This window comes from Syngnathus scovelli, unplaced genomic scaffold (genome assembly GCF_024217435.2).
Source record: "Syngnathus scovelli strain Florida unplaced genomic scaffold, RoL_Ssco_1.2 HiC_scaffold_24, whole genome shotgun sequence".
In the NCBI taxonomy this organism is placed as follows: Eukaryota; Metazoa; Chordata; class Actinopteri; order Syngnathiformes; family Syngnathidae; genus Syngnathus; species Syngnathus scovelli.
In genome coordinates this window covers 2,447,453-2,473,360 of record NW_026061333.1, presented here as the reverse complement: position 1 = coordinate 2,473,360, position 25,908 = coordinate 2,447,453, and the positions used below count along the sequence as shown (strand labels likewise).

Below are 25,908 nucleotides of genomic sequence, written 5' to 3'. Positions count from 1 at the left end.
ATGGTAACTAGAGGTTCCGTGGGCCTGGCTAAAAATGAGTGTGGTGATGAGAGGGGACGCTTTGCAGGTTCCTTTTGATACGTAATGACACATTGGGTGAATGTGTCAAAGGGGGAGAGTGGTAAAATAGAAATGGGTGAGTAGGTTTCAATTTGTAATTGTGATATACAATTTTTTTTCCAAATTCACTTGCTTTCAAGCTTTAACAGGACATGCCAGAATTCACCCAGCAATGATGGAAGGAGCAGAGGAAGACCAGTGACATCTGGTTGTGGTGTGGAGATGACAAATTATAGGATCGCTTGCCGAAGAATGCATCAGGTATCTGTGCCCTCGTGTCGTTGATAATGCCTGTGGTGGTTGTCCCCATTGAAATACAGAATCTCAATTGGAACCTGGAGTCCCCACTGGCGGGGCTCCTGAAGCAAGCCAAAAGAGACATTTTGCCCCCGTGGTTGAGCGACGACCATCCAACATATATTGGCACTATAGGAGTGCCCCGGGGTGTGCCAGATAAGTATAAACTCGTTAATCAAGTGTCCTCGGGATTCGAAAGTATCTTCCTATGGATCACCCCCAGTAAAAATGTAGACCGTATTAATTACGTTCATTACAATGTCCAACGACTGGGTAATTATACAGCTGAATCATTTGCCGCAGTTCATGAACAATTGGCTGCAACGTCGTTAATGGCGTTCCAAAATAGAATTGCGTTGGACATGCTATTGGCTAAGGAACATGGTGTGTGTGGAATGTTTGGTGATGCATGTTGTACTTTCATCCCAAACAACACGGCACCAGGAGGCCGACTGACCAGGGCGTTGGAAGGACTAAGGACACTGAACAAAAAGATGAAAGATCATTCAGGCGTACACACCGATATTTGGTCTGATTGGATGAAAACGTTCGGAAGCTGGAAAGGCCTCATCATGTCTGTGCTTGTTGCTGTAGCTATTTTTATTACAATTATGATTTTACGCGATTGTTGTTGTATTCCATGTATTAGGTCACTCACTGTCCGGTTGATCGAGAAAACCGTCGGCCCGTTGCCACCGATGGGCCAATATGCCCTGGTGACTCAACATGAGCAGCGGGGGGAAGGAAGGATCGACAGCGCGCTGGTAGCTGTTTGCTAAAGTAACGGGTGATGACCTCATAAATGAGGTCATGAGAGGGAATAAAGGAAAATGTGCTTTCGGCAGTTTGCAAACATATGTTTTAAGGTTGTGTTAAACTTATAATCATATTAATATCTAGTATTAGAGTGCTCGTGTGGATTGGTGGGGGGCGAGGAATGTGCAGACAAACTGCATGAACTTGTTTTCTTCAAAGTGTTGTGGAATAGGCCCGGATAGGGAGTACCGGAGGAGACCATCTCAAGGTCGGTTAGGAACAAGAACAACAGCACGTCTATGAGACCGGCCTTCGAGGGAAAAACCCAACTGTCTGACCTCAGCGACACCTGGACCGGGGAGGAGATGGCCATCGACCAATCATCTCACAATATTTTGCATGCTTTAATATTCATATTGTGTTTCTTTAAAACTGGGCAACCCGGAAGAATGTGTCGTCTTTTGGTGGTCACAAAAACGCACGAGTTTTAGTGTGAGGGACCCGGGACCCAGGCCTGTATTAGTGCGCTCTGTCAGGAATAAATAATTGGTAAATTTGGTCTGATTGATCTACTGGTCTTCTCTTTGACAGAACGAACTCGCAAAATTGTTAGGTGCGCCAGTGTGTGGATTAGGACATAGCAATTTATGTGTTAAGTGTTGATCGCAATTTGGAGTCAGATCAATAACTAGAATCCGTAACCTAACACAAACCATTCTGCCTGATACGTCAGACCTCAGCGCATTTCAAAGATTCAAATCTTCAGCGCCATGCACTTCAGCTCACTCCATGCTAACATTGATCAGGCGTCGAACCCGCAACATCATGCTTAAGAGGTGGACATGCTAACCAGTGCGCCATTATGTCAACGCATAACAACTGTAAGAACTTCCGCCGGAATTCAAATCCGCGGGGAGAGTTAACTTGTTTAAAAGGGAGTGGGCAGAAGAATTATTTAATTTATTTAAATCTATTTGGAGTGTGCGCCATTATGTCAATGCATAACAACTGTAAGTCTACTAAACAAAACAGCGGTTGCTATATGACGTCTGCCACGTCGTGGTCACGTGACGCGGACGTGACGTCGACGCCTACTTTACATCCCACCGATCACAGGACCCCTCGGCTGCATAACCGCGCCCCCTTCCCAACCAATCGGATTTGCTATACGCGAAAACGACGCCAATGGGCGGGCTCTTCCGCCAGAATTTAAATCCGTGGGCGTGGCTCGCAACAGGAAGTAGGAAAATGGCGATGTTGACAAAGACACAGCGGATGGTAACATACGACTAACGAGAGAAATATTTTTATTTTCTGCTTGCAACTGGACCGTCCAGAGCGTACACGGTAAGTACAACTCATCGTTTTTAAAAAGAAGTACTTTTGTTGCCCTGAAAAGCGAGTGAGTGTGGCGTTTGGGGGGAACGTCGAATTTCGACGATTCTTTCTGGTCAACGGTTGTAAATGATTGCGTTGATTAAAAAAGAAAACTTGATGTAACTCTACTTTTAACTGCCGTTTCAGATAAGCGGGTATTACGTCGCAGTCATGTGCCGCGGATATGACGTAATTGGCTGAACTTCCACCAAAATTCAAATCTGTTGGCGCGATGGCCGTGAGCCACTGAGCAACGACGAATATCAACAGAAATATCTTTATTTTCTGCTTGCAACTGGACCGTCTACAGCGTACACGGTAAGTAACACTCATTGTGTTTAAAGAGATTTACGTTTGTAATAGCAACGTGTAGCTGAGGCGCTAGCAGAAGTGTAGCCGCGTTGCGTTGTACGTGTGAATATTGGTCCAGGCGAAATGTTAATGTTTAATTTCATTCCTTTAGGTTCCACGGTGTTTGTTGGCTGCAAGTTTTCCACTGCAAGAAGAGGCTCGTATCATTGACCAGGAGCGAGCTACAACGGTGAGTAGCCATAACATTTATGTTAAACACTTCCTATTTCATGTCTAACAGTACTTGATTTAACAAATAACCATAAATAAATACAGTGTGGGCACTGAAGTTAACATATGTGATTATACTGCCTAATCTGTCACCGAGTATATTGTTGCAAAGTAATATAAGATCCAAAGTTGTAATTCAGAATAGTTTTCAAAAGAAGGCCATTAGAATTATATACAAGTCTGATTACCCTGAACATAACAACAAGCTATTAATTAAATCACAAATTCTTCAATTCAAAGATTTGGTAGATTATCAGAATAATAATGTCTAACAGTAATTGATTTAACACATCACGATAAGTAGATTGAGTGTGGGCACTCTCAAGTTAACATATGTGATTATACTGCCTAATCTGTTACAGAGTATGTTGTTGCCAAGTAATGTAGAATAGATCCAAAGTAGTAATCCAGAATAGTTTTGAAAAGGCCATTAGAATAATAAACAAATCTGATTACCTTGAACATAATAGTTAAGTGTTGAATATGTCCTATGAAGTCAAAATTTGGCACCATCATGTGGTGAAATTTGGAATTGCATCACATCCAATTTTGCCTGGGAACAGATTAAATAAATCTTAGACTTAAATAAGCCACTCCTTCTCAAACAAGTAAACTCTGCCCATTTTGCGCAGTAGATGTTCTGTTAATATCTAGTATTTATACAAAGTCATAATTTAAATTGCTTTTAACCTTCATTCATCGCTTCAACCAACATTATTCGCTCTTATTACCAACTTGTATCGATTTAACTGAGCGTTTAATACTTCCTATCAGGTCTCAAGTCAAGATTTGGCAAAATACAATTTCAGCAAATCCAATTTTGCCAGGCAACAAAAAGAGATTAAATAAACTAAATAAGTCTTCTTCCCATTAAATAAATCAGAAAAGTCTGTCTTGCAACCAGTCCTCTTCAAACAAGTAAAGTCTGCCCGTTTTGTGCCGTAGATTTTGTGTCTATGCCTAGTATTTATACAAAATCATAATTTAAACGACTTCATTCCTTCATTCACTTTGGAAATTTGGAATTGCAGCAAATCGAATTTTGCCAGGGAACAAAAATAGATCAATTAAACTAAATAAGTCTTCTTCCCATTAAATAAATTAAAAAAGTCTGTCTTGTAACCAGTCCTTTTCAAACAAGTAAAGTCTGCCCATTTTGTGCCGTGGATTTTGTGTTTATGCCTAGTATTTATACAAAATCATAATTTAAAGGATTTCATTCCTACATTCACTTTGGAAATTTGGAATTGCAGCACGTCAAATTTTGCCTGGGAAGAAAAGTAGATTAAATAAATTTAATAAGTCTTACTACTTCCCAATAAATAAATTAAATACGTCTTACTTGTTCCCACTCCTTTTCAAAAAAGTAGTTTAAAACGAGGGCCCTTCACTCAACCTTTAACCTTAACACCGCACGTCACATTGTGTTGTATCTGTGAATGTTGGTTGTGGCCAAATGATAGTTTTCTTTCATTCGTTTAGGTTCCACGGTGTTTGTTGGCTATATGTTTTCCACTGTCAGAAGGATGAAAATACAAAGTACAACGCTTGGACGTGGGCGACGACGTCACCGGTGAGTCCTTCCTTCCTATTTATTTACCTTCTAGGTGCTAGGTGCCGCACTGAACAACATTATGCCGCACTGAACAACATTATGCCGCACTGAACAACACCATGCCGCACTGAACAACACCATGCCGCACTGAACAACATTATGCCGTACTGAACACCATGCCGCACTGAACAACACCATCCCGCACTGAACAACACCATCCCGCACTGAACAACACCATCCCGCACTGAACAACACCATGCCGCACTGAACAACACCATGCCGCACTGAACAACACCATGCCGCACTGAACAACACCATGCCGCACTGAACAACACCATGCCGCACTGAACAACACCATGCCGCACTGAACAACACCATCCCGCACTGAACAACATTATGCCGCACTGAACAACATTATGCCGCACTGAACAACATTATGCCGCACTGAACAACATTATGCCGCACTGAACAACATTATGCCGCACTGAACAACACCATGCCGCACTGAACAACACCATGCCGCACTGAACAACACCATGCCGCACTGAACAACACCATGCCGCACTGAACAACACCATGCCCCACTGAACAACATTACGCCGCACTGAACAACATTACGCCGCACTGAACAACACCATGCCGCACTTAACACCATGCCGCACTGAACAACACCATGCCGCACTGAACAACACCATTCCGCACTGAACAACACCATGCCGCACTGAACAACACGACGCCGCACTGAACAACACCATGCCGCACTGAACAACACCATGCCGCACTGAACAACACCATGCCGCACTGAACAACACCATGCCGCACTGAACAACACCATGCCGCACTGAACAACACCATGCCGCACTGAACAACACCATGCCGCACTGAACAACACCATGCCGCACTGAACAACATCATGCCGCACTGAACAACACTATGCCGCACTAAACAACATTATGCCGCACTAAACAACATTATGCCGCACTGAACAACACCATGCCGCACTGAACAACACCATGCCGCACTGAACAACACCATCCCGCACTGAACAACACCATCCCGCACTGAACACCATCCCGCACTGAACAACACCATGCCGCACTGAACAACACCATGCCGCACTGAACAACACCATGCCGAACAACACCATGCCGCACTGAACAACACCATGCCGCACTGAACAACACCATGCCGCACTGAACAACACCATCCCGCACTGAACAACACCATCCCGCACTGAACAACACCATCCCGCACTGAACAACACCATCCCGCACTGAACAACACCATGCCGCACTGAACAACACCATGCCGCACTGAACAACACCATGCCAAACTGAACAACACCATCCCGCACTGAACAACACCATCCCGCACTGAACGACACCATCCCGCACTGAACGACACCATCCCGCACTGAACAACACCATTCCGCACTGAACAACACCATGCTGCACTGAACTACACCATGCCGCACTGAACTACACCATGCCGCACTGAACAACATTATGCCCCACTGAACAACAATATACCGCACTGAACAACATTATGCCGCACTGAACAACATTATGCCGCACTGAACAACACCATGCCGCACTGAACAACATTATGCCGTACTGAACAACATTATGCCGCACTGAACACCATGCCGCACTGAACAACACCATCCCGCACTGAACAACACCATGCCGCACTGAACAACACCATGCCGCACTGAACAACACCATGCCGCACTGAACAACACCATGCCGCACTGAACAACACCATGCCGCACTGAACAACACCATGCCGCACTGAACAACACCATCCCGCACTAAACAACACCATGCCGCACTGAACAACATTATGCCGCACTGAACAACATTATGCCGCACTGAACAACATCATGTCGCACTGAACAACACCATGCCGCACTGAACAACACCATGCCGCACTGAACAACACCATCCCGCACTGAACAACACCATGCCGCACTGAACTACACCATGCCGCACTGAACAACACCATGCCGCACTGAACAACACCATGCCGCACTGAACAACACCATGCCGCACTGAACAACACCATGCCGCACTGAACAACACCATGCCGCACTGAACAACACCATGCCGCACTGAACAACACCATGCCGCACTGAACAACACCATGCCGCACTGAACAACACCATGCCGCACTGAACAACACCATCCCGCACTGAACAACACCATGCAGCACTGAACAACACCATGCAGCACTGAACAACATTATACCGCACTGAACAACATTATGCCGCACTGAACAACATTATGCCGCACTGAACAACACCATGCCGCACTGAACAACATTATGCCGCACTGAACAACATTATGCCGCACTGAACAACATTATGCCGCACTGAACAACACCATCCCGCACTGAACAACACCATCCCGCACTGAACAACACCATGCCGCACCGAACAACACCATGCCGCACCGAACAACACCATGCCGCACCGAACAACACCATGCCGCACTGAACAACACCATGCCGCACTGAACAACACCATGCCGCACTGAACAACACCATGCCGCACTGAACAACACCATGCCGCACTGAACAACACCATCCCGCACTGAACAACATTATGCCGCACTGAACAACATTATGCCGCACTGAACAACATTATGCCGCACTGAACAACATTATGCCGCACTGAACAACATTATGCCGCACTGAAAAACACCATGCCGCACTGAACAACACCATGCCGCACTGAACAACACCATGCCGCACTGAACAACACCATGCCGCACTGAACAACACCATGCCGCACTGAACAACACCATGCCGCACTGAACAACACCATGCCGCACTGAACAACACCATGCCGCACTGAACAGCACCATGCCGCACTAAACAACACCATGCCGCACTGAACAACACCATGCCGCACTGAACAACACCATGCCGCACTGAACAACACCATGCCGCACTGAACAACACCATGCCCCACTGAACAACATTACGCCGCACTTAACAACACCATGCCGCACTGAACAACACCATGCCGCACTGAACAACACCATGCCGCACTGAACAACACCATGCTGCACTGAACAACACGACGCCGCACTGAACAACACGACGCCGCACTGGACAACACCATGCCGCACTGAACAACACCATGCCGCACTGAACAACACCATGCCGCACTGAACAACACCATGCCGCACTGAACAACACCATGCCGCACTGAACAACACCATCCCGCACTGAACAACACCATGCCGCACTGAACAACACCATGCCGCACTGAACAACATTATGCCGCACTGAACAACATTATGCCGCACTGAACAACATCATGTCGCACTGAACAACACCATGTCGCACTGAACAACACCATGCCGCACTGAACAACACCATCCCGCACTGAACAACACCATGCCGCACTGAACTACACCATGCCGCACTGAACTACACCATGCCGCACTGAACTACACCATGCCGCACTGAACTACACCATGCCGCACTGAACAACACCATGCCGCACTGAACAACACCATGCTGCACTGAACAACACCATGCCGCACTGAACAACACCATGCCGCACTGAACAACACCATGCCGCACTGAACAACACCATCCCGCACTGAACAACACCATGCCGCACTGAACAACATTATGCCCCACTGAACAACAATATACCGCACTGAACAACAATATACCGCACTGAACAACAATATACCGCACTGAACAACACCATGCCGCACTGAACAACACCATGCCGCACTGAACAACATTATGCCGCACTGAACAACATTATGCCGCACTGAACACCATGCCGCACTGAACACCATGCCGAACTGAACAACACCATGCCGAACTGAACAACACCATGCCGCACTGAACAACACCATGCCGCACTGAACAACACCATGCCGCACTGAACAACACCATGCCGCACTAAACAACACCATGCCGCACTGAACAACACCATGCCGCACTGAACAACACCATGCCGCACTGAACAACACCATGCCGCACTGAACAACACCATGCCGCACTGAACAACACCATGCCGCACTGAACAACACCATGCCGCACTGAACAACACCATGCCGCACTGAACAACACCATCCCGCACTGAACAACATTATGCCGCACTGAACAACATTATGCCGCACTGAACAACATTATGCCGCACTGAACAACATTATGCCGCACTGAACAACATCATGTCGCACTGAACAACACCATGCCGCACTGAACAACACCATGCCCCACTGAACAACATTATGCCGCACTGAACAATATTATGCCGCACTGAACAACACCATGCCGCACTGAACAACACCATGCCGCACTGAACAACACCATGCCGCACTGAACAACACCATCCCGCACTGAACAACACCATGCCGCACTGAACAACACCATGCCGCACTGAACAACACCATGCCGCACTGAACAACACCATGCCGCACTGAACAACACCATGCCGCACTGAACAACACCATGCCGCACTGAACAACAACATGCCGCACTGAACAACAACATGCCGCACTGAACAACACGACGCCGCACTGAACAACACTACGCCGCACAGAACAACACGACGCCGCACAGAATAACACAATACCGCACAGAACAACACCATGCCGCACAAACAGTTTTAGATAATATTACGTCGCAGTCATGCGACGCGGACATGACGTCAATAGGCGGAACTCATGGCAAAATTATAATCCGTGGGCGTGGCTTGCAACAGGAAGTTGGAAAGCGGCAATGCTGGCAAACAAGACACAGCGGTTAGTAACACGACGACTAACAAGACAAATATTTTTGTTTTCAGCTTGCAACTTGACCGTCTAGAGCGTACAAGGTAATTACAACTCATTGTTTTGAAAAATATGTTTTTTTGTTGGCCTGAAAAGCGAGGCAGTGTGGCATTTGGGAGGAACGTCGAACTCGGCGTCTGCTTCCAGCCACAGACGCCAAATTTCGACGATTATTTCGACTGGTCAACGTTTGTAAATTATTGCGTTGATTAAAAACTTTATTTAACTCTACTCTTAACTTTGCCGTTTCAGATATGCGGGTATTACACCGCGGAAATGACGTCAATAGGCTGAACTCTGGCCAAAATTCAAATCTGCGGGCGCAATGGCCTTGAGCGAGACAACGGATACAAACACGACGATTATCAACAGAAATATCTTTATTTTCTGCTTGCAAGTGGACCGTCTAGAGCGTACACGGTAAGTACAACTCATTGTGTTTAAAAAGATTTATGTTTGTGTAGTTTGCGTTGCGTTGTATCTGTGAATGTTGGTTGAGGCTAAATGTTAATGTTTAATTTCCTTCCTTTAGGTTCCACGGTGTTTGTTGGCTGTATGTTTTCCACTGCAAGAAGAGGCTCGTATCATTGACCAGCAGGAGCTACAATGGTGAGTACCCCTTTCGTCGTCCATTTATGTTAAACACTTCCTGTTTCATGTCTAACAGTACTCGATTTAACAAATAACCATAAATAAATACAGTGTGGGCAGTCAAGTTAACATATGTGATTATCCTGCCTAATATGTTTATCACAAATATGTCACTAATATGTTTATTTGTTTATCACAACACCTTTGGACCTTCAGCAATCGATTATTTCCCTTCATCTACATAGAGACAGAACGATGGTGTCTTAAACATCTCATTTATTTCACCAAATAACTTCACGCAGGTGGATAACGGCCGTCTCGGTCACGCTATGTTGCGTGATGCAGTTTTGAAGAACCAAATGCATTTATTCAATGAATAAGTCAAGCTAGATCTATGTTTATGATGTTGTACGTTACGGTACCGATTGAAGTTGAGTCCGAAGCCAGTGGAAAACAGCGCTGCGTTTGTGCTCTCCAGGTACAAATGTTGTGATCTCTGACTGACGACCGGGCGAGACTCGAGTAAGAGATGTCCAAACGAGCTCCGGCAGGGCGGGTCAAGGCGGAGCGAACGGACGCCTTTCAGGCCGCCAATGACGAGCTGAGAGCCAAACTGATGGACGTCCAGTTAGAACTTCAGCAGGAGAAGAACAAGGTGAAAACCTCAACAGACAGACACTGCCTTCCTCCCTGCCTGCTTCCCTGCCTGCCTCCCTGCCTGCCTCCCTGCCTGCCTGCCTCCCTGCTTGCCTCCCTCCCGCCCTCCCTCCCTCCCAGTTTCCCCGATGTAGATTTGACATGCGTGTGCCATGACTGTGTCAGCCTACGTCAACAAATGCACCGAGGACGTCAGCACCACTAAGAATATCATCACCCGGGGCAACCAACGACCCTGGATGACTGAGGAGGTACGTCAAACGCTACGAGCGCGGAACTCTGCCTTCAAGTCTGGCGACAAGGAGACACTGAGGACAGCGAGAGCCAACTTGAACCGTGCCATCAGGGTAGCGAAGCGAGACCACAGTCGAAAAATTCAGGATCGTTTCCACGACGCCAACAACACCAGGAGTATGTGGCAAGGCATACGGGCGATTACAGACTACAACTCACCCTCCCCCCCCGGTGGGTGAAGTTGATTCTGACTTTCTAAATGGTCTAAATAACTTCTTTGGGAGGTTCGAGGCACTAAACGGCACTCCAGCAGTTAAAACTGTCCCCCATCAGGAAGAGGAGGTACTCTGCCTTGACTCCGCCGATGTGTTGAAGACCCTGAGGAGAGTCAACCCCCGTAAGGCCCCTGGCCCCGACAACATTCCTGGGCGTGTGTTCAGGGAATGTGCAAGTCAGCTGGCTGGGGTCATCACAGACATTTTTAACACCTCGCTGGGCCAAGCCACAGTGCCAGCGTGCTTTAAGACTACCTCCATCATTCCGGTGCCGAAGAAACCTCAAATCACCTCATTTAATGATTACCGGCCTGTTGCACTGACTCCGGTCATGATGAAGTGCTTCGAAAGGCTGCTTAAAGATCACATCGTTTCCAGACTCCCCCCATTATTTGACCCGTTCCAGTTTGCCGACCGGCAAAACCGCTCCACTCAGGACGCCATCTCCTCCGTTCTTCACCTGAGCCTGGCTCACCTGGAGGAGAAGAACACCCATGTTCGGATGCTGTTCCTGGACTTCAGCTCAGCGTTTAACACCATCATCCCACAGCATCTAGTAGGAAAATTGGAACACCTGGGCTTCAACACCCCCCTTCGCAACTGGGTGCTAGACTTCCTCACCAACAGACCTCAGTCAGTCCGGGTCGGACAGAACACCTCTGATGTCATCACCCTCAGCACAGGCTCCCCTCAGGGCTGCGTCCTGAGCCCCCTGCTGTTCACCCTGATGACACACGACTGCGTCCCCAGGTTCACCACCAATCACATCGTGAAGTTCGCAGACGACACAACGGTGGTGGGGCTCATCAGAGACAACAACGACCTGGACTACAGAGAGGAGGTGGAGCAGCTGGTGGGCTGGTGCAGAGACAACAGCCTGATCCTGAATGTGGAGAAGATGAAGGAGATCATCGTCGACTTCAGGAAAAACCAGCCTCACCACGCTCCACTGATCATCAACAGCTCAGCTGTGGAGGTGGTCAGCAGCACCAAATTCCTGGGGGTCCACATCACAGAAGACCTCACCTGGACTATGAACACTACGGCACTGATCAAGAGGGCACAGAAGCGCTTGTACTTCCTGCGGAGGATGAGGAGAGCCCACCTGCCCCCACCCATCATGAGGACGTTCTACAGGAGCACCATAGAGAGCATTCTGACAAGCTGACTCTCTGTGTGGTGTGGAGGCTGCACCGCCTCCGATTGGAAGAACGTGAGGAGAGTGGTGAGGACAGCAGAGAGGATCATAGGGGCTCCTCTTCCCTCCATTCAGGACATTTCATCTCAGCGCTGCATGTCCCGTGCCCGTAACATCATCAATGACCCATCACACCCCCACCATGGACTGTTCTCCCTGCTGCCCTCTGGGAAGAGGTTTCGCACAATCCGCTGCAGGTCCACCAGGTTCTGCAACAGCTTTTTCCCTGCTGTCATCAGACTGTTGAACATTAGAACTGTTGAGCTCTAAACTGAACTCTGCATCACACATTCACAGAACTGTACTTTATGACACTACGGACCTCTATCTTGCACTATCTCGCACTACCAACTTTACTGAACTTGTGTAAACCCTTTAAATAGAAGTTTAATACATGGTTTAGCATTCCTCTGCACACTCTTGAGTACTGTTTTGCCTACTTGCACTATTGCATAATTAGCACTGCTGCACTTTATACTTATTTGTAATATATATATATATATACAGTATATGTATATATATATTTTCATAGGATATGTTACTTCTATTCAACTGCAATATCACTACTTTGTTGTAAGCCGTGTGCAACGAAATTTCGTTTTGTATGCACCATGTGCAGACAAGATGACAATAAAGTTTGTCTAAGTCATGTCAGGTCAGCTGTCTGGAGAGAGAGAGAAGTCAGGACCTGCGGGCGGAGCACCACCGTGCCACCGCCGCCATGACGGAACTCAAAAGCACACTCCATGAGGAGAAGCAGAAAGAGTTAGCCGTTACCAGGGAGACATTACTGCGGCAGCATGAAATGGAGCTGATGAGAGTGATCAAAATCAAAGATGGAGAGATCCAGCGACTGAATGCCTTGGTCCTCAGCCTGAGGGACGGCTCCATGGACAAGGTGATCCGCTCAATCCGTGTCTGACTATCCGCACGCCACGTCGGGCTCCGATGCGGCCGCTACCGTATTGTGTAGCTTGTCCCCAGTAAGCGTCGCGGCGCTCCGTTGCGGTCTCAACGGCCCGATGTGGCGCAATGTCTGCTCAGTTGAGGAGCGGGGGCGCTTTGCTGGCGGAAGTGGAGGAGACGCGGCGGTGTCGGGAGACCGAGCGGTGTCGCCTCCACCAGGAGCGCGGAAGAAGCCCTGGCAGCGGCCCAGCAGGCCTGGCAGTCCCGAGCGGCCCAGCTCCGATCGGCTCATCACCAGCATCGGGAGGAGCTGAGCCGAACTAAGAGAGACTGCGAGAGGGAGATCCGCCGACTGGTAGGACTGATCAGATGCGCGGTGCGTGGCTATGTTCCCAATTTCGTTGTATACCTGCAGTGCAATGACACCTAAGGCATTCTATTCTATTCTATTTCACAAGAAGAAAACGTCCGGTTGCTCGCTTCGCTTTTGTCACAGCAATGGTGTTCTAGTCGATTCAAGATAAAAATTGGCCGGTTGCTCTCTTTGTTTTTGTCACAATTCTGGCAAATGAGTTTGCCCGCCTGCCTGAGCGCTCCCCGTTTGTACATCCAGATGGATGAGATCAAGCTGAAAGACAGAGCGGTTAGTGTTTTGGATAAATCCCTGGGGCCGGCCACGTCCACCGCCTTCAGCTGCAGACTCAGGCTGCCGAGCAGCAGATCGCTGCCCTGAGGGATTCCCAAAGGGCGGGCCTAAACTACCCTGGAAGTGGGGTCAACGGCGCTACTAGCAATCCTCTTCATAGCGTAAGCCACCTCATCACACACTTGCAGTACGCATGACTTAGTTCGTTGCTGGAGGAAGGTAGCACAAAAACAGTTTTGAACTTTGAACGAGTGGTTGTGTGTGTGTGTTGCGGGGCGTTTTCAGTCTCAGGAGGATCGGGACACGCGAAGGTTTCATCTGAAAATCGCTGAGCTCAGCGCAGTCATCAGGAAACTGGAGGATCGAAACGCCCTGCTTTCTGAAGAGCGCAATGAACTGGTAATTTATTGACGGCACGCTTGAAGGTTTGCGCTACGTTTGATGCGCGCCATCCAGCGAGGCACCCATTGCGCTTGCTTATTAGTTGAGCGGCGCGGAGAGTCGGTTGCCTGGTAGATGTCTTTTATTGGGAGCCAAAGCCACGATTCCGTTCAAACCGATGCAAAAGGAATGGATACGTTCTGGCCCGCGTGTTGTGCGTCTTTCGCATCCCGCACTTCATGCTTGCAGCTTAAGCGACTGAGAGAAACAGAAAGCCAGTTTCTGCCACTCCTGTACAAAAACAAACGCCTGAGCAGGAAGAATGAAGAACTCTCACTGGTGCTGTGTCGCCTTGAAAACAAAGTGCGCTTTGTCACCCAGGAGAATGAGGAGATGGCAAGCTTGGTAAGTTGACGCGGACAACGGCGGCGTGCCAACAGAGTCCACTGCATTTGTGTTCCACAGAGAAGGCCTAGTTCGCTCAATGACCTGGAGCGCGGTTGCGGCCAGCAGGACGGTGAAATGGAGTTCCTTCAAGTTGTGGAGCAGCGGCACATCATCGACGACTTGTCCAAGGTCTTCAGGCAGGTGACTCGGTGCACGTACGGCAGCGCCGCGCTCGCTCGCTGTCGCCAGGAAACCTTTTCCGTCCAAAGCTTGGCCGGCGGCCGCCATCCAAAAAATTGGCCCCTTAAATTCCGACCTTTCAAGCAGGAGCATTGTGCGCACGCGTTTGAACACGCTTTAGACTTGTTTTGCCGTTTTCAGCAGCTCAAAGCTCCCGTTTTGTCAGCGCCTTTGCCACTCGCTGTGCGCTGAAAACGACGGACTCGCCCGGCTGCTCAGCCCGTCAACCATGAGCCGCGAGCGCGACGTCATTGTCCGTAGGCAGCTAGTGGCAAAATGCACCCTGTTAGAGTTGCGCTCGCTCCAACTTATTTTGCAAGAACCACACGGGAGACAAGTAAGTTCTTTTGGACACCTGCAGGTGGAGAGTCCATCCGTTGTACGAATGAAGTCTGACTCTCGGCTCCCGCACGAGCATTTTTATTAAGAGAAACAGGGTGGGTGTAAGAGTGGATTGAATAGAGAAAGCCCTTGACCTCTAGTCAAAACATAGCAAGGGATGTTTTACGACTTTGTGTAGGAAGGGATAAGCGATAGGGATAAATAAGGGATAAATAATATTATTTATTACAGGTTGCAGTCAAAGTCAAAGCAACATAATCATACGATAAAGATAATCTGGAAAACCCTGACACACCCTGTAGTTGTCACTTTTGGAAAAGACGAGCGTCCCTCCAATCATCGCCGGTGACGGGTTTTTCAGGCTCTGGAGACAGGAGCTCATGTCAGAAATGTCATCGTGAGTCGCGTTTGTTTCTGCGCCGGAGCCGTTCGTTCCCTTTGCATCCAAAGAATCTCAAAGGCGGATTATTTGTGTCGACAGGAGAGAGATTTGCTGCTACGATACCGACGTCGAGAATCTCTGAGGAGGAACAAAGCGTGAGGTCCTGCAAGGTGAGTCTGTTTGTTTGCGGCTGCTTGGTGTTGCGCAAGATGAAATGGCCTTTTTCTCGCTATCGTTCCTCTCGTCGATTCATCGTGAGGTGTCGCTTCAGTTTGTTCAGAGAGATGTTTGCTTCCGCGCCCGCAGGTCATCGAAACATTTTACGGCTACGACGAAGACGTGTTGGTGGACTCGGACGGATCGTCCTTGTCTTTTCACACCGACAGAACCCCCGACACGGAACCCGAAGAGGTAGCCCGCCATTTCTGCCAGCGTATTGGCGCCAAACATTCCTCTTCACCCTGGAATCGGACTCGTCTTTGCGTCGCGGGTGCTTTGTCGCCGGTCTGACTGATTCTGGTACTAGTGCTGTGTTGCATTGGTGTGTGCATGAGGAGGCGGAGCTTCGCTACCGCCAGCTGACGCAAGAATATCAAGCGCTGCAACGAGCCTACGCTCTGCTAGCCCAGACCAGCGGAGGGGACTACGACGCCGAGAAGGAGATCAAGGTGGCGCCCCTTCCCGCAACCCCCGGCCGGGTCGCAGCCTCCCCGTTCTCACCCAGCCTCGGGTGTTCTCTGGTCTGAAAGGAGGAGGAGGAGCCTCCCTCCTCCTCCTTTCAGACCAGAGAAAAGCTGATGGTAGTGTCAAACGCACCTCTTTCAATAATCACTCTTCCCTTAAATATCTACGAAAGTTATTTAATTCTCTAACATGTTCGGAGTTACTTTTTACGCGGCCCGTCAAAAGGGGAAACAGGCCCGTTGCGCCCTTCAAATAATTAAATTACTTTCAGTTCTACACCAAACCGATAATCCGATTCAAACACTTCCGTTAATTTATTCAGACGAAGCAAACTTTCAAACGGATTGAAATTCACTCGTGTCTCAAATAACTACGAAAGTTATTCAATTCTCTAAAATTGTCTGATGTTACTTTTATTTATTACGGTCCTATGTTATACCATAATAACCCCCCGCACATTAATCAAATTGTCAAATCAACCCCGAACCATCGATTGTACATTCAGTACAAATCAGCGCACAACAAAGTAGATGAATATACACAACACATTTATTGAAGAAACATGAAATAGAATTACAAATCTTAATCACTCCAGAAACCGAACAATTTCACCCACTGATACCCGTGTTAATAAAATCATTCAATCCCAGAACAATTCGATTGCAAAACACAGTTCATGAAAGAGGGAATCAATTTTTAGCCAAGCAAAGAAATCAAGAAGTAAAAATCACATTTGTGCTTCTCCAAACAATTTATGTCACGCCACTATTCTCATAGTGACGGGTCCCTTGATCGAATTGACTAACAATATTGCTTTAAGCTGTTACAGAATACATTTTTAGCCAAGCAAAGAAATCAAAAAGTAAAAATCACATTTGTGCGTCCATGCGTGACTCACAATCCGACACCGTGTTCCTGTTTTATTTCTATTTTAACTTGCTTAGCTTATTTTGGCCCCTTTTTTGGTCTCATGTTTTGGTCTGGCGCCATCTTTTGGACACATTTGGAATTTCAGCTCTGCCAATTTATTCCTGTGAACAATCCATATTTTACCATTTGCACCATCTCTTCCCCCCATGTTACATGACAGTAGAAATGGGTCACTATCAAAGCAGAGTAGCAGATCTGGAGTCAGCGCTGAAGCAACAAGGACAGGTAAGCTTATCAATGAGCACACCTTTTTCTCAGACAAAATAGCTACATTCTTCAGTCACTCATTCGTCTGGCATTACTGGACCAACCCCCCCCCCCCCAACGTGGCTGGGAAAATGTGGAGAAAAGCAAATGTCATTTTCCAGTCAACCAAAGAATTTGTGGATGAAAATGACACAACATTCCAAAGCTGTCCACGCGTTTGTCTCTTCTAGAATGTCAAGTGGGTGGAGGAGAAGCAGCTGCTGCGTCAGAGCAATCAGCAGTTGGCCGAAAAGGTGACGGAAAGAAAGGCGCTGGGCGGAGTCGCTTGGCGTCACACCCGTCCGGAAGCCCCGCAGATGAGGTCTGACTGTCTTTTCAGGTCAGGCGGATGGAGGCGGAAGAAGCGCGTCTGAAAGACCACATCCAGGATATCCGAGACCAAAACGAACTGCTTGAGTTCCGCATCCTGGAGCTGGAGGTGGGAAGACTCGCACAAGCGTGTTGAGGCCAGAGATGTGACGGACGGACGGACGGACGGACGGACGGACGGACGGACGGACGGATGCATGCCTCTGCCTTTCAGGAGAGGGAGTGGCGCTCCCCCGTCTTGAAGTTTCTGCAAGTCCGTTTCCCAGACGGCCTCAGCCCTTTGCAGATCTACTGCGAGGCCGACGGCGTGAGCGTACGTAAGGCGTCCCTCGCAACCCTAACCTTAACCTGAGGTCCCAGAACACCTTACATTGCTCCTTGCGCCTTTCCCCAGGACATCGTCATCAGTGATCTGATGAAGAAGCTGGACATCCTGGGCGATAACGCCGTAAGTGTATGTCGAACTCCTTATGTTCGCACTCCACGAGACTCGGCGGATCAAATGTGACTTTTGGAAGGCTTTGCGCTGAAAGAACCTTGTTGACGCTGTGCCTTTGGGCTCTTGCAGAATCTCACCAACGAGGAGCAGGTGGTCGTGATTCACGCCAGGACCCTTCCCACCCTAGCCGAGAAGGTAACGCGCACGTCCACGCACGCTCTCGCATTCTGCTTATGTGACAGCAGCCTTTCCTCAGTGGTTAGAATACATCAAAGTGACCAAGTCAGCACTTCAACAGAAGATGTTGGACATTGAAAGTGAGAAGGTAGACAGACACGCGACATCAGCCAAGGGGAACTCGGGGCAATGTGCCCCAACAATTCTGACCTTGAGCTGTGCTAGGATATGTTCTGCAACCAGAAGGGCTACCTGGATGAAGAGTTGGACTTCAGGAAGCGTTCCATGGACCAGGCTCATAAGGTAAGCCGCCCTCAAATCTCCCGCCGGACTACTGATGGACGAGGATTGCGGCCCAGAGGATCATGGAGCTGGAGGCCATGTTGTACGAGGCGCTACCGCAGCGGGACTGCCCCGCCACGGACGGCGAAAAAGCCAGCCACGCTGGCGTGAATGACGTGCTGACGGCGGATCAGAGACAAGAGCTTAGGAGCGCCGTGGACCAATGGAAGCGAGCCCTGATGTGGGAGTTGAGGGAGCGCGACGCTTGCATCCTCCAAGAGAGAATGGATCTGCTGCACAGCGCGCAACAGGTAAGGGCCCAAAGCCAGCCCGGCACTTACTTGCACGCTTACTGGCTTTTGAAGGCTACTTTCCATTTGTCCGTCCTAGAGGAACAAAGAGCTGAAAGAATTCATCGAAGCTCAGAAGAGACAAATCAAACAATTGGAGGAGAAGTTTCTGTTTCTCTTTCTAGTCTTCTCCTTGGCCTTCATTCTGTGGCCCTAACACCAGCTGGTGAGTGAGCTCCAGCGGCACCGCACTCGACACCTCCGATACACTGCCAGCCGGTCTCAGACGTTGGCAGACGCTCCGATGCCGACGTATACCCCCCGCCACGGTGACAGAGGCACCGCGTCACACCGGCGCTCATCCAATCAGAAGGCAGGAAAGGCAAATTCACATGCAGGGCACTCTTGAACCAGAAGAGAGCGCCACAAAAAACGGTTGTTGCCCCAAACGCGCACTAAAAAGGGTCAGAATAACAAGAGTCCCACCGGCCAGCCGGGGCCACCCGTCCATCCATTTCTTCAGGGGGGGGAAAAATTGGAGTCACCGGTGAGTACATTTTGCATTTAGCTCTGCTTTTCTGCTTCTGTCTTCAAGTGTGTGGCATCCTGCGACCAAAGATTCAGCCAACCCCAAAGCGGTTGACCTCAACGTCCCACCACCATTCCTACCAGAGCAGGTGACGTGATGCTTTGGACATCCTTCCGTCTCAGATGCCCAAAAGTACTCTTTGCCACATCTGCGGCAATACGGTGTCTTTTCAAAGGTGCAAATAAATCCAGCGTGGGCGGAACACGCACGTCTTCGGTTTTTCCCGCTTTGTTTGTGTGACAGCTGTTGTGAAAATTTTACACAAATAAAGTTGTATAGTACAGGTTTGGCCAAGCCGCAACTCCCGAACCGCATGCGGCTCTTTTATGTTCATATCAACATTTGTGTGTGTGTGTGTGTGTGTGTGTGTGTGTAGGTGTGTGTGGGGGGGGGGTTGTGCGTGTTGGCTTCACTTGAGTTCAATTTAGTATTTTCGTCAAAAGCGCATGTGGTGAAATTCCACAAAGTAGGATGGGCAAACACATTCCAGTAAACTATTAGTGTCAATTGGGCTCTCGAAATGGCAGGGAAAAGATGCACAGCAAAACGAAAATATGTAGATGAACACAGGACGTTTTTATCAGAGTGGGAAAGTTTCTATTTTTTGTTGAACGTGATGGCAAATAAAGGAAAATGTGCTTTCGGCAGTTTGCAAACATATGTTTTAAGGTTGTGTTAAACTTATAATCATATTAATATCTAGTATTAGAGTGCTCGTGTGGATTGGTGGGGGGCGAGGAATGTGCAGACAAACTGCATGAACTTGTTTTCTTCAAAGTGTTGTGGAATAGGCCCGGATAGGGAGTACCGGAGGAGACCATCTCAAGGTCGGTTAGGAACAAGAACAACAGCACGTCTATGAGACCGGCCTTCGAGGGAAAAACCCAACTGTCTGACCTCAGCGACACCTGGACCGGGGAGGAGATGGCCATCGACCAATCATCTCACAATATTTTGCATGCTTTAATATTCATATTGTGTTTCTTTAAAACTGGGCAACCCGGAAGAATGTGTCGTCTTTTGGTGGTCACAAAAACGCACGAGTTTTAGTGTGAGGGACCCGGGACCCAGGCCTGTATTAGTGCGCTCTGTCAGGAATAAATAATTGGTAAATTTGGTCTGATTGATCTACTGGTCTTCTCTTTGACAGAACGAACTCGCAAAATTGTTAGGTGCGCCAGTGTGTGGATTAGGACATAGCAATTTATGTGTTAAGTGTTGATCGCAATTTGGAGTCAGATCAATAACTAGAATCCGTAACCTAACAATTTCTTGGTGACCCCGGACGTGATGTCAAGAGAAGGGTAATTGACAACTCGTGGTCTTTAGCCAAGACACCGGACAGTGTCAGGGACACTGTCTCCCGGTCGGCGAACCGTTTGGAATAAGCGCACAACGTTGAGCTGGTACGACGTTTCCTAAACCCTGAGCTCATCACCGATAAGGTAAGCAGAATACCTGTTACTATAAGTCGAAATGCTGCAAATTGAAAGAGGAAATTTAAGAGGAGACTGTCGTTCAGATCAAATAAGGTGTGCATGAAGTTAAGATACATACGGTGAATAAGTTTGGAACTTACGTGTGTAACGTGTACGGTAAAGTCAGGGACTTACACGTACTACTGATAGGTCAGGGACCTAGTGCTTCGTCGTGGCGGACAAGGGTGCGGTGACGATCGTATTCAAATAGCTGGGGTTAATAAAGAGATCCCCGAGGGGAAGTGAGGCCTCCTCAAAAAATATCCGGTGGTAACAGTTCCTCCTGTGAGAGATCAGACCGCTAAAACATCCAAAATGAACCAAATTGGGGGGAGAGAGAGTGTGCGCGCAGAGGATCCTCATGAGTGGGTGTGTATATGAGTGTGTGTGAGTGATGTGTGTTCTATGGAAGAATGGTGTGTTTAAGTTAAGTTGGTTAGAGAAACTAAGATGAGCAAGGTGTGGCAGTAGAGAAAATAAGGTGACAGAAAGTTACTAGAACGGTGGCTTGATAGGATGAGAATAAGAGACAACAAATGTTGTGTAGAAGACATTGAAAGATGTCGAATGTGAACATGATGAAGGGCGCAACAGCAAAGTTGGCCTGCCCTTTGAGAGGTTGAGACTGATGGGCGAGCCTGCACTCGCGCGTAGTCGCGGGTCTGGGCTGTACGCGTGGGCCTGTGCTATGCTCGCGCGGGCGGTGGGCCGGCATCATGATTGTTGCAGGAAATGGCCAGCCTGTAACCAGTCAACATTGATGCCGCGACCCTCTCGCACGGGGGGTGCTATAGCCCGGGCGGGGCAGGGACAGTGTGAGTTTCTCAGTGAATGTTTGAAGCAGTGAGATTGAAGGAATGTATATGCTGATGTGGAAGCGCAAATTGTGAGTGGTATTGACCGATAGAAAGTGGCAAAGAAGCTACATGAGAGATGGATTGTGCGTGCGTGCGTATGCGTGTGTGTGTGTGTGTGTACGTGCGGTTGTGTGCGCGCTCGGTGTGTGCGTTTATGTGCACACCCTGTGTGCTGCATCCACACAGTGTGAGGAGGAAGACAGCATGGATCAGAGAATGTTCAAGAAAGGGGGGCTAACTCGTAAATAATGAGGAGCTATTGGGAGTAATCTGTTTGTCCTTTCTTTAAGGTTAGGTTAGGTTAGGTTAGCAACACGAGCGATTTAGAGGTTCAAAAGAAAGACAGTTAAAAGAAAAAAGCATTTTTGATTTGGACAATGGCAGGCTAACAAGAGCATGAGAAAGAAGGGTAGAGAAAGCGGTGAAAATAGACAAGGAAAGAAATGAATACAAGGGCATTTATCCATATTTGCATGATGTGACACACCCGAGTGCCCCGAAACTCGGAGTGAGCTATGTTGGACCGCCGCCGTACGGCGACCCCGGAGTAATGGATCCGGTGGTGACGTTGGGTGGTAGGATGGTAGTGGATGTCGAGGGCGAAGGCGAAAGGGCGGATCAGAGTATTGTACAGTTGATTGAACAAGCAGTAAATAAAGAGAGGCGACGGGCCCGGGAGGGGGACACATCCCGCGTGGACACATCCCGCGTGGACACCTCCACCCCCGGTCCGAGCCCTCAACCGTCCAATGTGACAAAAGGAGAAAGCTGGCATAGACTTACTGCCGAGAATGAGGAGCTAAAAAAGAAAATTGATCAAGCCGATGAGCAGCGTACACAGGAAGCGCAGATGTTAAAATGGGCAACAGAGAGAGAGAGAGAGAGAGAGAGAGAGAGAGAGACACGGAGAAAATATAATTTGCGGAGTGGTCAGGGACAGATGACACAGGCCGAGGTGCAGAAAAATGAATTGATGTGTCCGCTGGTGACCACATCGGGCGGTCAGCACTACGAGCCCATGGTGCTCCGTGATGTGACCACGATAATGGAAAATATGCCCCCACTTCACAGAGGAGGCAAGGTGTGGCTGAACAAATTTTTGGCTCTGATGAGTGGGCAGAGCTGTACACTCGGTGACATGCGCCAGATGTTGGCAGGAGCATGCTCCCTGGTGCAACTGCAGGCAACTGAGGAAGCAGCAGGCACAGCGAGACTGGGGAGGGAGGTGCCCTTGCCACAAGTAGCAGCGCCCCTGTTTGAAAACATTAAATTGACTTTCCCACAACCCACCGATCTGGCCCCCACTATGTTTCCTTATGATGTGAAAATGTCACCTGCACAACATTATGTAACATGTGTGGAGAGTTGGATTGAAACCACAGGTCGACATCCGGCTCTCACGCACGAGGCAGAGGTGCTCTTCCGAACGGCGCTGCTGGATGGACTTCCGCCAGATGTGAAGAAGCAGCTAATGTCAGATCCTGACATTCTGGTTTGTGCCGAAGAACGATTTAAACGTCATCTTTTGCATCACTGCAGAATGTTCACTGAGTCACAAGCTAAAGTTGAAAACGAGACAGACGCATTATCTAAACAGTTGTTGAAATTACAGTTGGCAAAAATGCATGGTGAAGCTAAACAGTCTAAATCACAGAAAAAGGAAATGCAAATGTCACAGGCTCTTCAGGTGGTGGGGCGCGGAAGGGGCCAGTTCCGGGGCGGATACAGAGGGAGTGCACCTGCTTACCCGGGGAGGGCAGCATACAAACCCCATTCGCCCAACGCATGTTTCATCTGCGGCGAAACCGACCACTGGGCAAAAGAATGCCCACAGTATCGACCGCGCGGAGCCACCCGCCCACAAACGCACGGAGGTCAGTACTACCAACATGATGATCTCTGGTGTGGACAATTTGAATAGGGCTGCCCAGGGAGCCAGGAAAGCAGTGGCCCGGCGGAGCCAATGCTTCATGTGACAGTGGAAAGAAAAACCTGTGAAGATGCTGGTGGACACAGGAGCAACTTATTCATCAATAAACACTGCCCTTCCTGTATCCTCACTGTCAAAGAAAACAACAACTTTAGTCGGCTTCTCGGGACAACCACGTACTCTGCCTTTTACCAAACCACTTGAAACTGTGATCACCCGGACAGGGTGTAGACTGTGGTACAAATACATCCATTCCACAGACACTCCGATCAATTTGATGGGAAGGGACTTGCTGTCAGCCGTTCAAGCCAGAATTCTGTGTGGGCCAGAGGGAGTGATTATTCAATTTCCAGATGGCATCAGCATCCAGTGCTCACAGCAGCTACAACAACATGGTCAGTGGCTGATGGCGCCCCTACCGGCAGAAGCAGAAACTGCAACCATCTACTGGGCCAGGCTGGAGCCAGAGACCCCTGCTGGTGGCGGTGTGTTCTCGACCTACCTACTGTGGAAGCCTGGATCTGCTCACTGGCGCCATACCACCCACCTGTTGATCCTTTGCATTGCACTCTATTTTATGACCGAAAAAGTGATGATGTATATCGGGATTTGTTTGAAGAAATTGAAGGGCACATGTGGGATTTAACTTCATCGTGCATTTTGATTGGTAAAGAGGGAGTCGCAGCGGCAACTGAATTGACATATGAACAAATGCAGTGGTTCAAAATGACAGAGAAAGGGGTGCCACACATTTCGCTGGCTCTTGCCCCAGGACACGAGGCCAGACAATTGGGCTCAATGGCCAAGCAGTTGTTGCAACAGACCGATTGGCGGAAAACTCACATTCCTAATTTGTACTGGTCTGAGTCTCAGAATGCATACCAAATTAAACAACCCATGGCAGACACAGGATTGCTGGAGATGATGTTGGTGTCCCGCACACACGGTAGGGAGTTAACTGATCATGAGGACGCTGAAGTAATGCTGGCGGCCTTGCCCGACCCACTGTGGTCCCAGAGTCCATTTGATGTCGGGTTTTGTCATTAGGTGGCCCCTATTGATCTCCAAATGGATGAGACGCAGCCTATCAAACGGCCTCAATATCGTTGGCCGAAAGAGGCGGACCAAGGCATGGAAGACACTCTGTGTGGCCTCTGGGACGCAGGGGTGTTGGAAGTGTCCGACGGCCAAATCGCACTCCTTGCTGTGGCGTTACCAAACTGGGTGAAGCTTGGGTCAAGGTGGACAGGAGCTTCATTGTGCACTAAGTTTGACAGAACTGAGGAGATTTGATAAAAATTGAAGAATGCGTAGAGCTACAGAGAAAAGCATCATAGTCAGAGATTGAACAGATTTGGATAAAACAAATAGGCTAAAACGGTAAGAAACAAGAGCGAGATCTGATATTTTGGCTCGTCAGGCTTAAGAAGTAGAAGTCGAGTTAGATACATTTTAGAATAGGACATTTGGACTAAAGTGGATTCGGTCAAGAGGAACAGGGGCATTTTGGCATTTTAACAGGGATTGACAGCAAGGGAGATTGAGGATAGAAGATCTGGACAGCAATGACGTAAATTACATTAAAAACTGCCCATTCTAGGGAGAGGTGCTGAATGGTGTGACAGGCAGGATTTTTAGGAAGAGAAAAAGGGGCGAGTTAGACTCGCCAAGAGGGGCAATAAAGAGAAGCAGACTGAGAAACATATTTGAGCTAGACAACAGGAAAAAGGGGGAGAGCCAAATGATGATGTAAAAATCCAGAGGGAATAGTCGGACCCATCTTTATTGAATTTAATTAGGATAATTAATAGAGATCGAGTTTGTAGGAGCAATCTGAGGTTATGGAGGCTCCCCTGACACGCGGGTCCCACAGTCGTCTCCCCCCAGATAGACATATATGACAATTTGAGATGAATCTGATGGGCGAGTTTATGGAAAATTGAATTGGAGATTTTACAATAGGTCATGTTGACAAGTATGTCCAAATGTGAAGAGTTACTATTAGGAGTCA

General features: G+C 48.5%; 1 protein-coding gene and 3 long non-coding RNA genes across 4 annotated transcripts in view; all 4 read left to right on the top strand.

The window, feature by feature from the left end:
- Nucleotides 1–2,699: 2,699 nt before the first annotated feature.
- Nucleotides 2,700–9,835, top strand: LOC137839885 (uncharacterized). The gene is made up of 5 exons (XR_011086287.1): nt 2,700–2,808; nt 2,954–3,031; nt 4,555–4,645; nt 9,441–9,470; nt 9,679–9,835. It is a non-coding gene; the product is annotated as an uncharacterized lncRNA (long non-coding RNA).
- Nucleotides 9,836–15,756: 5,921 nt separating this feature from the next.
- The window catches only part of LOC137839891 (uncharacterized), a 31,066-nt gene continuing 20,914 nt past the window's right edge, over nt 15,757–25,908 (top strand). The window contains exons 1-2 of the long non-coding RNA XR_011086293.1: nt 15,757–15,835; nt 15,972–16,076. This is a non-coding gene — a long non-coding RNA (uncharacterized lncRNA). The remainder of the gene's footprint in view (nt 15,836–15,971; nt 16,077–25,908) is intronic.
- Nucleotides 16,912–18,040, top strand: LOC137839886 (uncharacterized). Its single transcript, XR_011086288.1, has 3 exons — nt 16,912–17,504; nt 17,717–17,779; nt 17,866–18,040. It is a non-coding gene; the product is annotated as an uncharacterized lncRNA (long non-coding RNA).
- LOC137839903 (janus kinase and microtubule-interacting protein 3-like) lies at nt 18,704–19,941 on the top strand. Its single transcript, XM_068649725.1, has 3 exons — nt 18,704–19,064; nt 19,144–19,269; nt 19,639–19,941. The coding sequence occupies exons 1-2, from the start codon at nt 18,837–18,839 to the stop codon at nt 19,258–19,260; spliced, it is 345 nt and encodes a 114-aa protein (XP_068505826.1). The 5' UTR covers nt 18,704–18,836; the 3' UTR covers nt 19,261–19,269; nt 19,639–19,941.